Genomic DNA, 14029 nt, shown 5'->3' with positions numbered 1-14029 from the left:
CACAATTTTACCTGGTGGCTGTTAATATCTCTACAAGCTTTTTCAATAGAAGACCAACAGCCAAGTTAACTTTCCTGAACAGGTGCTCTATTATAACCTCTTGCCCAACTGTTCAAAATTGTTATAATCATAAAACCCCATTCCCAGGGGATTTTAGGCATCACAAGGCAAGATCATAAACGTTAATTTCAAAGAGGAATGTCCTGGACCAGGCTGGTATCCCAAGTACATTTTGTATGTTTGCTTTTCGCTTAGCCAATAGATGATGGTTAAATTCTAACTGAGTCCCTGTATAGCCAGCTTTCCACTCATGGGTCCAGAGCTGCCAAAAGACCTGTCTTTCATTTCCAGGACACTCGAAATGTGACATGAGGACAAGTCGTATAAAACCATCCACCACCAGGCTCCAGCGACAGATGGCAGCAGATGGAGAGGGGGCAGCTACGTAGAGAGGAGGAGGTGGGGAAGAGAGAGGAGCAGTGAGAGGAAAGAAGTGCATGAGCTGGGCCAGCTGATCAACGATTAGTCTGTAAAGCCAAGCAATCACAATTTTGCGACAAAATAATGTGGAAATTTAGTGACAATACATACAGCTGTTATAATGTGTAAAGAAATGGTTGAAATGGTGAATGATAGAGGGAATGGCATTATGTACATGGCATTATAGCTAAATTACATGTACACTACAATTTTGCCCCATATCTTCAGATTCAGTTTCTTTATTTACAGTATTTAGCAAATTAAAGTACATGTAGTGGCAAATCCCATTCATTTCAAATTTTCAAATTTGAAACTCCTGCAGATATTTTAGACGGAAATAATGGAAAAAAGTCAGTCATGAAATGCAACTGTAATGGTCACAATTTTGCCCTGTTCTGTAAAGAAAGGTTACATTCTGCTACAAACCAAAAAACATTAAGGCAAAAGAGTTGCTTTAGACTCTTAATGAAATACAACCTTTAATTTCAAAAACATTGAGAAGAGTTGAAAATTTGCTCCAACCAGTAAGAAAAAAATGGCTGATGACAAAGAAAACATTAATATACATTGTATTGCTAATGTGCATGATCACGTCCACGACCTGTTATGCAAAATGATCATAAAACTATTATTACAGTATGTACATGTAGGGTTACCTCACAGAGGCTTTATCCACTCCCATTCCAAAACTTATGGTAGCGACAATCACTTGCACTTTGCCATCCATCCATTCTAGCTGTATTTCATCTCTTTTAGCTGGTTTCAGGCCTGTGAATGTTAAAATGATTTGGTTTTTTAAGTGAATTTTTTCAAGACTAACCCAACAAGGGAATGAAATCCACTAGAAAATGTTGCCCTTTTAATACAAGGTATTAAACAATAATATAAAAATAAATTCAAAAAAATTAATGATGACACATACAATAATATTAATATTTAATAATAATTACATGTACTAGTTTACCAAAATGATAGAAATGCTGGGGAAGGGAAGGGAGATGTTCAATTATTAAACAATGTGGAATTGAAGCGAGATTTTAATAGGAATTGAGCAGGGATGATACAAAACGTGGACCCCAACTGGACCTCCTTCTGGACACCACTCGAGAGAAGAAAGAAAACAGTGACGTCATCAAGATAATTTCTAAAATCCCACTTGGTCTTCTGAATTTTTATCTGAAGGAGGTTGAAGAAGACCTAGAAATAAATCTTTTTCAAGTGTGTGACTAGTTCTGTGACTCCTTTCCTTTCCATACTGTAACAGCATTTTGAATTTCTGAAATGTCATCTTGCATGACACCATGATACAAAGCTATTAATTAATTTGGTTGAAAAAATGTCTGTCCCTATGAATCTCAGCAGTTTGAGCCTTTCAAGTACATTAGGAGATGTGTTTTATCTAATGAGCAAAAAGTAAGTGCTTTCATCGCAAAGTGAACTCCAGATGTTTTCCTTGATTACCGGCCGCCATATTGGTGAACCACATGGCATCTCCGTACAAATCTTTTTTTACATTTTTTAGTTGCGTAAAATGCTTGGAACCACAAATAACTCAAAAATGATTACCGCACAGACCTGAGAATCGGGGAGGTGGTTAAATAATAAAAGATTTGTTTCCTACAACATTCCAAGTTCTTTGCCTCTTTCACTGAATGATTTTGAATTCATTTCTTTGTTGCATGATAGTGAAAGTATATGCATTTTCAAATAAAAAACAGAGCAGGCTTTGATGATCGTAGCACGTCTTAATTCCTCCATTCGCGCATTATTAACCACAACTCCTTGCGCCAATCTTCACGTTTCAAAAGAAATCCGTCCTTTTCCTGATTAGAGAGCTGCCTCATTCGTTTGCTTCAGGCTCACTCACTGCGGCAGCAATAACTCTCCACACTAAAATGATTCCCCTCAATGAGGTAAATATGTTCAAAAGAAGCAAATTATTCTCATCACATTGTGACTCTTCACTTTAATTAGAAGACTTTTGTGTTAATGTTCTTTTAATGCAATATAGAGCAAGAAGTAATTAACACCTAAGAATAATATCAAGCACTGTTTCAAATTTCTAAATTATTGTATAAAATTTATTAATGATCATAAACTTGTATCTTAGACTAGTGTCCATACCAGCATGATATGCCTTTGCTGAAAGTCCCTTTCTAAACAGTCTGGATGCTACTTCCTCGCAAGCATTTCTTGTACGGCAATAAATAATGCCACTTCCCTTTAAAAATATGACAAATTTGCAAAGCAATTCAACACATTCATAAGAACAAGAGTTCATAGAAAATACCATTCTGAAGTAAAGCACAAGAATGTGAAACTGTGGAACATGTCTTATCGTGTACCAATTGAAAACAATCAGATTCCTCACAAATCCACAAACCTTCAGAATATCTTCAAAAAGTATTAATTGCATTTTAAGGTAAGATTTCCCATTTTGCTTGCTGACAATTTAATAGTAAGCATCACAAAATGAGTATGGATGCAGTAGTTCTCAACATCATCATTTTAATTAACAATTAGTTTAAAATACACAGGTGATTATTCAAAATCGCGCGCTCTCATTGGCTCGCTATCTCGGATCATCAGCCGATAATCACCTCAACGGACAAAATGGCTGCCAGTGTTTGTATAATCACCTGTGTATTTAACAATTATACTGTAATTATCAACTATTCACCGAAGTGGAGGTGGCTAGCAGTGGATTTACCGAGCCGCGAAGCTGCGAGGTAAATAATTAGCACAAAAAATTAATTTGGATGTTTTCTTCACTTGTCACGGATGCAAATCGGGACGCCATTTTTTCCCGAGTTGCTCGGAGGTAAATAGCACAGGATATTCGGAATTTGACGAGCCAATCAGCGCGAGTTCAATGCTATCTACTGTTTTAGTATATAATAATAGGTGATATTCCATTGAGCAGGGTTTGAGCATTCAATGAATGATAAATAAATATTAAATATTACGCTCAACAAATTTTTTCTCCTTATATCCTTCTTCTTAGTTTTCGTGATTATACATTGTAATATAATGTCATTATGTGACAGTGACAAGTGCCATGCGTCCCTGTGTGGAGCTCATGGCTGGGTTGCCTGGCAATTGGGGGTGCTATTTCATCTTCAGTTAGTGTTGGCTGCCATTGTAAGAGAAAGGTCCTCCGACAATCTTCCAAACCTATTAAGCAAAAGAAAGCCTGTAGGACAAAAATGTTAATTACCTTCTCTCCTTTACTGCTATCCTGTTTTGACAGTGCTGAATCAGCAAAAGTCTTCAGATCTGCATAAGGATCATCCAGGAGTTCCTTGAAACTTTCAATAATTCAAAAGAACATGCAGAATCAAGAAATACTTTTAATTAATGATTGAAGGCTAAATTAATCATTTTGCAAATGGTATTCCTGCTTTTAATACAATAATTATTATAACATTAATATGATTATTGCCCAACTGAGGCAAGAGCCCACCATAAGATTACTAATAATTAACAATTATTGGATGACGTTGAGCATGATAGGGACAATTATCAAGGCCAAAGTTTGTGTTATCTGCCGAAGCTGAAGGCTGCATGAGGAGGATAACACAAACTGAGGCCTTGATAATTATCGCTATCATGTGAAAACCGAATTCAATAATTGTTTTATAATAATTATTGTGCAGATTCCTGAGCTGCACTTGTAAAGACAAGAGGACTGACTCATCCATTTCTTTGGATGAGCGGCAAATCAAAGAATATTTCTGCGGTGGGCAGTCTTTTCCTCTCCTCTGCTGGTTGGTGTGTTAGGTGATGTCACTTCTGCATGCATAAAACTATAATTGTCTGTAGGTATGAAGTCAATTCTACATAATTATATAAAATCTATTGTCTGTAGGAATGACGTAAGAGAAACAGAGCAAGCAAAAATTAGCTGCGTGCTTTACCAATCAAAATTGAGCTGGTGATGGACACCAATGTATAATAATTTTTGTTACAAGCTCAACTCCTGCCCAAAATAGCCCAAGGGCATCAATAATTAGGGACAAAAAGGGGTTTCCTATGTCATGACATCTACAAAATGTAATGGTGAGCCTCTCAAGATTATTTTTTTATAAGCACTTAAAACACTTAAAATCAATATTACATGTACTATTATTATACATGTACTACAACCCTGTGGAGGTTATGGAGCACTTGACATGATAAGCCATTAACTTCTTTATCAATAGTTTGTTGTCAGAGTCATCATCATCATCACTGTCATCATCATCACTATCACCACCACCACCACCATCATCATCATCATCATCACCATGATTCTGTTTGTCCACTTTCTATAGCTACATGTAACAACATCTTTTACACGACCATAAGTCTTTCTGAGATACTGTACCACATACCAAGCTGACCACATTTGCTAGATATAGGAGAATTCACATGCCAACACAAAGATCTACAGTGTATGTGCCATACTCTTTGCAAATAATATTGTCACTTGCTAAGACATTCCACAGAATTTTATTGAACAAGCAATCGAGATCAACTGTACCGTTTAACCCATTGACCCCTGGGAGTGAGACTTATTCAGATTTTATGCGCCGATCAACTCGAAACTTCAACAATTCCCCCCCCCCCCCCCCCCTTCCCGGGCAAAGCCCAGGCATTCGAACTTTTGAAGATTGGATCGTTCAAATTCCCGCGCCCTCGGGCCAAAATGGTGTTCAAATGCCCTACTAAAGAAGAATCGTCGTCGGCTCCTGGTGTCTTTAATAAAAACCTTTTGAAGACCTTTTTTGTAAGCCAATCGCTCACAAATGCTACATCTCTTCCTTTAAACTCTTCCATCGCGTTAAAACACGTGTTTTATAGCTTTTAGCGACTTCGGCGCCCCAAAAAAAATCATTTGAAACCTTACACTTCCGGTTCAATTTTCCCCACCCAACGTAGGCAAAGGTCAAATTCCCCACTCCCTGGGCACAGTAGATAGTCAAATACCCGGGGTTTGCTCGGAAAAAAGGGGGGGGGGGAAGGGGATGTAAAAGTTTCAATTTGATCAGTGCATTACTCTGTCTTACACCAGATGATTTTATTCGTCAACTGCATGGGCCATCCTGGGGTACCTGAGGTGTGAATCGGTGAATAGTCCTCATCCAAAAATACGGCCATTAATTGCCTGGGTGGGAGCTTTTGCATCATGTATTAAAGGTTGTCAAAACATTTAGCAGTAGACAGTTATAATGTTCCAAAAGTACCACATATACATGAGATACTTACCATACATCATAATACAGATTTGGTCGATAACAAGGGATCTTGAAAATTTTGGGTGTGCACAGTCGAAGAGAAGTGATGATATCTGCTTGAACGTGAGGGGTAGCAGTAGCTGTGAGTGCTATCCATGGAACTTTTGCAAATTGTGTCCGTAACAAACCAAGCTTTAAATAATCAGGCCTAAAATCGTGGCCCCACTGAGAAACACAGTGCGCTTCATCCACAACAAAAAATGATAGAAGTTCTCTTTTGTCTAAAGAGCCTAAAACTTTCTGGAATCCAGGAGTAGCCGCAAGTTCAGGAGTGATATACAACAGCTTGGTAGAGGGTTGAAGTTTTTGAATTTCTCCATATACTTGTTTTCTCTCTGAGTCTGAAAGTTTTGAATTTAATGTTTCAGCTTTTATCGAGAGGGATTTCAGATGTGTCACTTGATCTTGTATGAGGGCGATAAGCGGTGAAAATACTATAGTGATTCCAGATGCAACGACAGCTGGCAGTTGATAGCATAGTGATTTTCCTGATCCTGTAGGCATGGAAACAAAAACATCCTTTTGTCCTGTGTGAAGGAAACAAGACATATTCATTGACAAACAGTGATCAATATTAAAGGTGATAAACAACACTTGACCAGATCATCACCATATGCAATTATAGCACTGTCAGTAGATTATCCTTTTTCATGATTGTACTGTAATGGCAAGTCAGACATACAGTATCACCAGTTTTGAATAAACTTACTACAGCAAACAACAACATTCATTCTTCACCCACGATTGAGGAATAAATTATGCCACTCTTAATTTTGTTGTTAATAACACCGCAACTTTCAAGTAGTAAGGGTAACATGTATGTACATCAATACTCTCCCATTTAGCTACTCAGTTTGTATCTGTTGTTTAAAATTTTTCAGATTTTAGTAATCAGATTGCGAATAATTTAGAAAATAAAAGCTGGGTTAGCTTACAATGTGCGTCGCACTGTAATATTGTGATGATATTTTTCAAGTAACTAATGGCAATTTTTTTGGTCATGCAGCATGCAAGTTGTATTGATTAGTCAAAAACATGATCACAAAATCTTCATTATTACATACTATTAGAGTGGTTTTCAATTGAGTGTGACGAAAGTAATTAGCGAATTGCTTTGGTTTATAATTACTTCACTCAGTGATTGGTTCAAAGTTCTCGCGCCACTTTTTCAACCAATCAGAAGTGAAACCAAAACCAATCGTGGTTCTCGCGAGCACATTTTCCCACGCTTTGTGTCGTGTAATTACTTCGAGTTTTGATTGGTTTTGATGGACTGTCTCCGTCGTTTTTGATTGGCCAAAGTAATTACTTTGGTTTTGGTTTTACGACACTCAATCGAAAATCGCTCTATTGTTATTATTACATGTAATTAGTTCTATTATTATTAATGTTATTAAAATGATACTAACAGTTGAATTTTTAGGCTCAGTTGAAACGTACAGCCAAATTGAAGTCTCTACTTGTTTTCTTACATTCTTCAGGATTCAAACGCTTTTACCAGTAATTTCAACAGATGAACAATTTAAGTCTTAATTTCATGTCATCAACAGGGAGCTTTAATTTTTGTGTGCAACTTTGGTTGGTGCTTACCATCACAAACACACTCTATGGCTTCCTTTTGTAGTTTTGACTTGAAGTCTTTGTGCTTAAAAACATCTCTTAAAGCAGTAATCAAATCCTGTGATGCCATATTCCTGTTTAATCGGATGAAAATAAGGACTTTGCATATTAAAATGCTTCGGTCAGGTTTAAAATTCAATATCTCCGAAAACAAATATCTCGGGCTTCGATTCCATCCGGAGATGGCCCGAGGAAAGTTAAGGTCCCATTCCCTCTGCTGTCGGTCACCGTCAAAATGGAGTCTGCGGACGAGTCTGCGTGGGTTGTTTGTCACCTGCTCAAATAAGCATATGATGTAAGCGTTTTAATAATCCATAGTACCACTGAAAATATTGTAAGGTGCGAATTTAGCTAAAGTTTCTAACTTGGAAAATGGATCCTATATCTTTCGGAATCGTTAAGAGGGAAGTCCAGCGTCTGCCCTTCAAGGACGACAAAGTGAATGCAATCGCTTTTGCTCAAGGACTTTTTTATGCCGAGCAAGTCGCAGAGTTGATGAGGGAGTTCAGTTACGACGACGGCCGATTGAAAGGACTTCAAGCCTGTATTGGGAAGATGCTTCCTGCGACCTGCGTTGGGATAATTCCATTACTGAGAGCTTTCTCGTTCGACAACAATAAGGTTTCAGCACTCGAGCTAGTTGCAGCGCAGGTCACAGATCCACTGAACTTCGTTGTATTCAATGAGGTCTTCCCGTATATCAACGAACGCAATCGTGTTGGAATCATCATGCAAAGAAGATCCACCATGGGGCCTCCCCAGACGCCTATAATGGTCAATCCAGGTGTTGCAGGAAATCCTTATCCGTATGGAAGACCCAAACCCTCCGTCGATCCCAATGATCCATTATACAGGGTTGCCGATAAAGCTGTTACTGGTGCGGTTAATGTTGTGGGAGGTGCGTGTGGTATGTTGTTTGGCCGCCCACAGCAAAGAGGGGTTGTTGTCCAACGTCCAGCAGTAGTGACCTATCAGACAACCTCATATGTGACACCTCCAGGTGCTGGCCAGCAAGTTTTGCATGTCCCTCCTGGTGCCACAGTTACCACTGTCACTCCACCTGCATCATACCCACAACAGGCATATCCAATAGGAACCTACCCAATGGCACAGCCACCACCCTACCATCCTCAAGGAGGCTACTCAGCACAGCCTCAGTGGAAGTAAACAGACGACAGTCATGCATTTGAGATGTATATAGCCTACATTTTTTGACAGCTTTAATTGCATCATGAAAATTTTACTTGCAAGGCAGAGGCTCAAGAAATTTTTCTTTTTTGAGGGAAATGCATGAGAAATTTTACTTAATATTTGTATGATGGTGTTATCCGATGGCAGAGGATGTTTATGCACAGCTCGATTATCTGTTAGCATAGCCAGTGCATTTTAGTTCTCAAGATGGGCAACACAATGTGTCAATATCATGGATTTATTTAAAATCCATGCATACCGTGGGCCTCCCTGCAGGAGAGTCATTGTTTCCTTGTTTCCTTGAGGCTTGTTCCCGAAATTACTTCCAAACTTGTTTTCAGTTTTTTGATCTCTAAAATGGTTTATTGTCCCGGGTGACCAAATTTCTGAACAAGTAGCCCGAATGGGCGCCTTACTTGATTCATCCTCACTTTCTTGTAAATATGATCCAAACTGGAATTAATTAATTCTGGGCTCTTGAAAAATGACTCGGGCTACTAACTTTTAATGTTGGAAGCCTTAAGGGCTCCCGGACAATTTTCTTAGGCAGCAGCCTTGATTGTTCCCTAAGATACTTTATCTTTTTTTCTCTGTTCCCTGTTCAAATTAGGCATGTTCCCTTGTTCCCCAAAACCCCTGGGAGACCCTCCGTACTGTTTCTTACTAGAGCATATTAAAGGGAAGTTGTTTTACCATTAAGAAAGATTATTTTAAAACAACAACTCAACTTATTTTTTGGTGCACTGGCTTGTAGGGTTGCAAGATTTTTTTCCTTACCCTTTTAACATTCACTCTTGTTTGTAAACCCTCTGCAGTAGTTTCAATGAAAGGCCACAGCCAACGAAAAGTGTCAGCTACAGTACTTTACTCAGAAGTCAGCTACTTTTCCCTAAATTGAAGTGATTCAGGATAGATTCTTTAAAACCTAAGATACACTGCCAGCAGTCCCTTCTGAGTCAGTCAAACTGCCCACTTAATAATAATAATAATAATAATAATAATGATAATAATAATAATAATAATAATAACAATAATAATAATAATAGAACTGGAAGACGATCTTTGAAGAAAGATACCGAGAGATATGCTTCGGAAAGAGGATTGTATCTGAAGTTAAGCTACCCATGCCCAACTGCTAACACCGAAGAAGGAGAAGAGTTACCTGGAGAGAAAGTCGGGGCTATGATGAGGATCAAGGAAAGAAGAAAGTAATTCTGAGGAGGTACGCCAACAGAAATGGCAAGGAAAGTTGATTGAAGCAAGATGGGATGATGCGGATGTGATTGGCTGTTTCAGTTGGCTAGGCTGCTGGAAAACTGCGCCCATGCACACAGTGGCTGAAGTTTACAAACTATACCAACAGCTACTCCCCAGTAAGATTTACCAACAGTACAAGACAAAGACAAGCAACAACACAGACGTCAAGTGTCGTATGTGCGGAAAAGATGTGGAGAGCATCCCTCATGTTTTGAGTGGATGTGGCGCTCTAGCGCAGAGCAAGTACAAGACCAGGCACGACACAGCCCTCAGTTCTATTCTTCTATCTGCTCTGTGATATGGGCTTAATAGAAAGTGCGCCATCTTGGTGCTCGCCTGAAACACCAAAGCCAGAGTACAAGAATGATCGAGCCAGCACTTTCTGGGATGTGCCAGTGTATGCATAGAAGACGGAAGTAAGAGCAAACGGGATCGATGCAAGAGTTGTGGATAAGCAGAAGAAGAAGGTGCTACTAGTAGAGATGAGTTGCCCGTGGATGGCAAACAGGAAACAGAAGGTAGAAGAGAAAACCTCAAAGTACGCACCACTCAGATGGGAGATGCGTCAGCAGTACCCACACTATAAGATTGCCCAGCACAACATCATCATCGAAATGCTTGGGGGCGTATCAAGAAAGACACTAGATAGTATTAAAGAACTTGTAGGTGTCAGGGCAGATAAGATCTTACTGGATATGCAAAGGCAGTCATCTCAAGTACCCTTAACACTGCACGGAGTTAAGTTCTCACTGCGTAGGACCTATGAACTGGTCAAACTTTTACCCATAACTTTTTGAAGAAGAACTCAAAGAAGTCGCAGAGTAATCATTTAGGCTGATTTTATTGCATATTCAGTTGCCCATTATCAACAATCTTTACTCTAGAACAGATATACCAAAATAAAAAAAACTTCACAACCTCAAGGAAAACAAACCTGTGTGTTTCATGTACCTCAATCTAACCAGCAATACACTTATTACAATAATTTCCCACTACTTCTCTCTGAATTCGAGAATAACTCATTTCTAATGATGTCTGTCAACGAATTTTGCAACTTTTCGTTCCATCTTGAGTAGCTTGTACTGTAACGAAGCAACGAAAAGGCAGCATTTTCCTGTTTTGTTCTTGGTGGTGGTAAAAAAATCAAAGTACAATAGTTCAAGTGTGCCTGCTCTTCAAAGGGAGTCCAAATGTGAAGTTTTTGTGATGGTAATTAGTCCTACTTTACATACGAATGAAAACTAATTTTCATAAGACAATTTTACACTTTGACTCGTTTTGAAGAGGAGGCAAACATGAACTTGGGAATAGCCTATTCTCACTAATGAGCTCATTTATTTTGTACCGGTATTTGCTTAATGATGCAAAATTAATATGCTTCCAACAAAAATGATAATATCCCAGGTTGTTGCTGAGAGCTGACTGACAGCTGCCTTACCTGGGTAAAAGAATTAAATCTGTTTGTTAATTGAATTATATAATCAAAGCACAAGGGTTTAAGGATTTTTCACAAGGTCAGTAAAGTTCAGAATAAACTATTGCAGTTGAATGTTTCTTGAAATTCTGTGCTTCTTCCCCATATCATTAAAAACAAATTAAAACAAAAATTAACACTACTTTGGCTGACGTACCAGTAAGAAACTAGAGTACGACTATGCACCAATAATAACTGCCATGTAATAATTAAATGTACCCGTACCTCACAATCATCACATTTTATCTTACATCGTAGGGTACAGATACCAACTCATTGACCAAACTATGATGATAGTTTTCATTTTATTTTATTGAGTCTGCTCATAACTATTATCCTATGTCCTCAGATTCTGGTGAAGTTCTGGTTTAATGTCATAAACCAAATTCAGGAGCCTGTCTATCACTTTTTCCTTGTTTTTCTCAACACTTTCACCAATTTCATTCAACTGCACCATTGTCTGCTCGTCAACTTTTGCTTTAAAATCATCTTTGGACCCCATGTGCTGTGTAAAAAATGAACTGAATATTAGTTCATAGTTCCAAGATCATACCATTATGCTGTGCAGCGATAGTTGGTCTCACATTACAGGTGCATGAGAATTTTTTTAAAATTAATGTTAACAGTACTCTGACAGAGCACCTAGGAGTTCATACAGTCATGTAAGAACTAAGATTGAATGCAAATCAATATTTGGAAGACAAGTATCTTTTTGAGGAGAGGAGTTTTAGCTTAGTTCAAATGAAGTTCACCACAGTTTATTTCAGTTTTACCACCATCCAAAGTAATGAATGTCACATAACAGAGCAAAGCTCCTTTACAAGAACAGACCCCAACACCATGAAATTCATGCCCTGCTCAATGCAAAATAGTGTGTATGGATAGTTTTAATCCTACTTCTCTCTGATACTCTTTAAACTGCTTCTCTCGTTCTTCCTTGTAACTCCTTATTTCAGCCTGTGCCTCCTCTTTTGCTCTCTTCAGTTTTTGCGTCTTACCTGCCAAAGAATAAATAATCATTAAAAATCACTAGGGCCTATTGATATTCAACTGACTGACCAACTTACCAGTAGCCAGAATAATAAAGTGAGTACTCCTACATGTATCAATGTGTTCATGAAAGCTAGCCGACAGGAACTTAGTATCACAGCTGGCCAATTTTAAACAGAAATAGTCTACATGTAGATCTGTTACCAAGATATTTTTTTCCAAACAAGCAAGCCTAAGCAAATCGATGCTTCATTGGCCAGTGTCTCATACAGTTTTTTCAATTTCAGGTAACCCATTCACCCTTAAACCGGCCTAAACCAGCCATACTTAGTATTTCACTCTGTCTAACGCCAGACGATTTTACTCGTCAATGGGGAACCCCCAGGAGTCAATGGGTTAATCGCTCACTGAAAAACTACGGGTGCAAGGATGGCGCAGTGGTGAGAGTACTCGCCTCCCACCAAAGTGGCCTGGGCTAGATTCCCAAACTCCATGTTGATACTCATATGTGGGTCAAGTTTGTTGGTTCTGATACTCTGCACCAAGAAGTTATTCTCCTGGTACTCCGGTTTTCCTCTCTCCTCAAAAACCAACATTTGATTTGATTTGCGTTAACTTGTTAATTTCAATTTACAGTGCTCCCAATTAGTGCTCCAGCGTAAGAAGATTAGACACTTAAATAAAGTTCCTTTCCCTTCTGTATAAAGCCAGTCCCTTGCTCATATGCGTATGCAGAAGCTCTTAGGCTGCTGTACCTGGGTTTAGGCTCAATCTCAGTTTGGTTACAAACTGTACGTGTTTCCATTACTTCAAAATACAATATCAATCAATTGGCTATGGATTACAATTCAACAGTTTTTTCTTGGGATACAAAAACTGGTATGGGAAGGTTGATGCGACGGGAAAATCCCACAAAGATGTTGACGTCGTCCTGGCCCGGGTTGCTCGAAGCATGGTTTTATTCTAAGATCGGGAGAAGCGTTTTCGGGTAATCGGTGGGGATCTTCAAAAACTCTCCGAAACATGTTCGAAATTCAATGAGAATACAATTTGGTGTTTTCCCAAAATTTCAATTTAAAGGATCAAAAAATTTAAAGAATAAATTTGAGAATACATTCTTACGTTTTCGAGCATCAGACACCATAGTTTCGGCCTTTTTCTCAGCCTGTAACAGTTGCTGTATTCCTTGTGATTGTGACGCCATCTTGAAAATCGAGTGACTCCAAGTCATGTGATTATGTGACGACTTTGTTGAGGGAGGGGTAAGCAGTAGCAACGTAAGGAGCACGTGGGTAGGTGAAGGTTCCTGGGTGCCACAATTTGGAATAATTTAACGTTTTGAGAAAAAGCTAAAATATACAGAGCCCGCAAAGGGCCATGACAAAGTATAATTATTTGACGAGTTATGTGACGAGTTATGTGACGAGCTACGTGATGAAATATATAGCGAGTTATTTGACGAATTATGTTACGAGTTATTTGACGAATTATGTGACGAGTTCTGCGACGAGTTATGTGACGAGTTATATAACGAGTTATATGAGTTATGTGACGAGTTATTTGCCGAGTCAAGTGACGAGGTATGTGACGAGTACAGTGGTGGATGGGGCATAGATGGCGGCGCGTTTAGACTTGAACGTTCATGATGAATTAATTGAGCAATGTTAAGCGATCGTTAATCGATAGGTGATCCTTTATGCTCAAAGTACACCGGAAGACACGAAGACTCCACCGTTGGTCA

The 14029-nt window shown here is 38.7% G+C and overlaps 3 protein-coding genes across 4 annotated transcripts in view; 1 reads left to right on the top strand and 2 right to left on the bottom strand.

Moving 5' to 3' along the window:
* Window positions 1-7591, bottom strand: part of LOC137993675 (ATP-dependent DNA helicase Q5-like) — a 34749-nt gene extending 27158 nt beyond the window's left edge. Inside the window, exons 1-5 of one of the 2 annotated variants that reach the window (XM_068839643.1) lie at window positions 7347-7591; window positions 5728-6283; window positions 3698-3788; window positions 2605-2701; window positions 1137-1248 (exon numbers count right to left, since the gene is read on the bottom strand). In XM_068839643.1, coding sequence (XP_068695744.1) covers window positions 1137-1248; window positions 2605-2701; window positions 3698-3788; window positions 5728-6283; window positions 7347-7446 — 956 coding nt within the window. In that variant the 5' untranslated portion in view covers window positions 7447-7591. The remainder of the gene's footprint in view (window positions 1-1136; window positions 1249-2604; window positions 2702-3697; window positions 3789-5727; window positions 6284-7346) is intronic. The other variant, XM_068839644.1, reaches the window with a different exon arrangement.
* A 16-nt stretch (window positions 7592-7607) lies between these two features.
* LOC137993676 (proline and serine-rich protein 1-like) lies at window positions 7608-10860 on the top strand. The gene has a single exon (XM_068839646.1). The coding sequence runs from the start codon at window positions 7749-7751 to the stop codon at window positions 8541-8543; it is 795 nt and encodes a 264-aa protein (XP_068695747.1). The 5' UTR covers window positions 7608-7748; the 3' UTR covers window positions 8544-10860.
* LOC137993677 (V-type proton ATPase subunit G-like) lies at window positions 10647-13558 on the bottom strand. Its single transcript, XM_068839647.1, has 3 exons — window positions 13411-13558; window positions 12196-12296; window positions 10647-11803 (listed from the first exon to the last, which is right to left on the bottom strand). Exons 1-3 carry the CDS (start codon window positions 13517-13519, stop codon window positions 11636-11638), a joined length of 378 nt encoding a protein of 125 aa, XP_068695748.1. The 5' UTR covers window positions 13520-13558; the 3' UTR covers window positions 10647-11635.
* Window positions 13559-14029: the final 471 nt, after the last annotated feature.

The sequence above is a fragment of the Montipora foliosa genome, chromosome 2 (genome assembly GCF_036669935.1).
Source record: "Montipora foliosa isolate CH-2021 chromosome 2, ASM3666993v2, whole genome shotgun sequence".
NCBI classification, from domain to species: Eukaryota; Metazoa; Cnidaria; class Anthozoa; order Scleractinia; family Acroporidae; genus Montipora; species Montipora foliosa.
The sequence above is the reverse complement of the archived record's forward strand: the minus strand, read 5'-3'. Positions and strand labels throughout refer to the sequence as shown.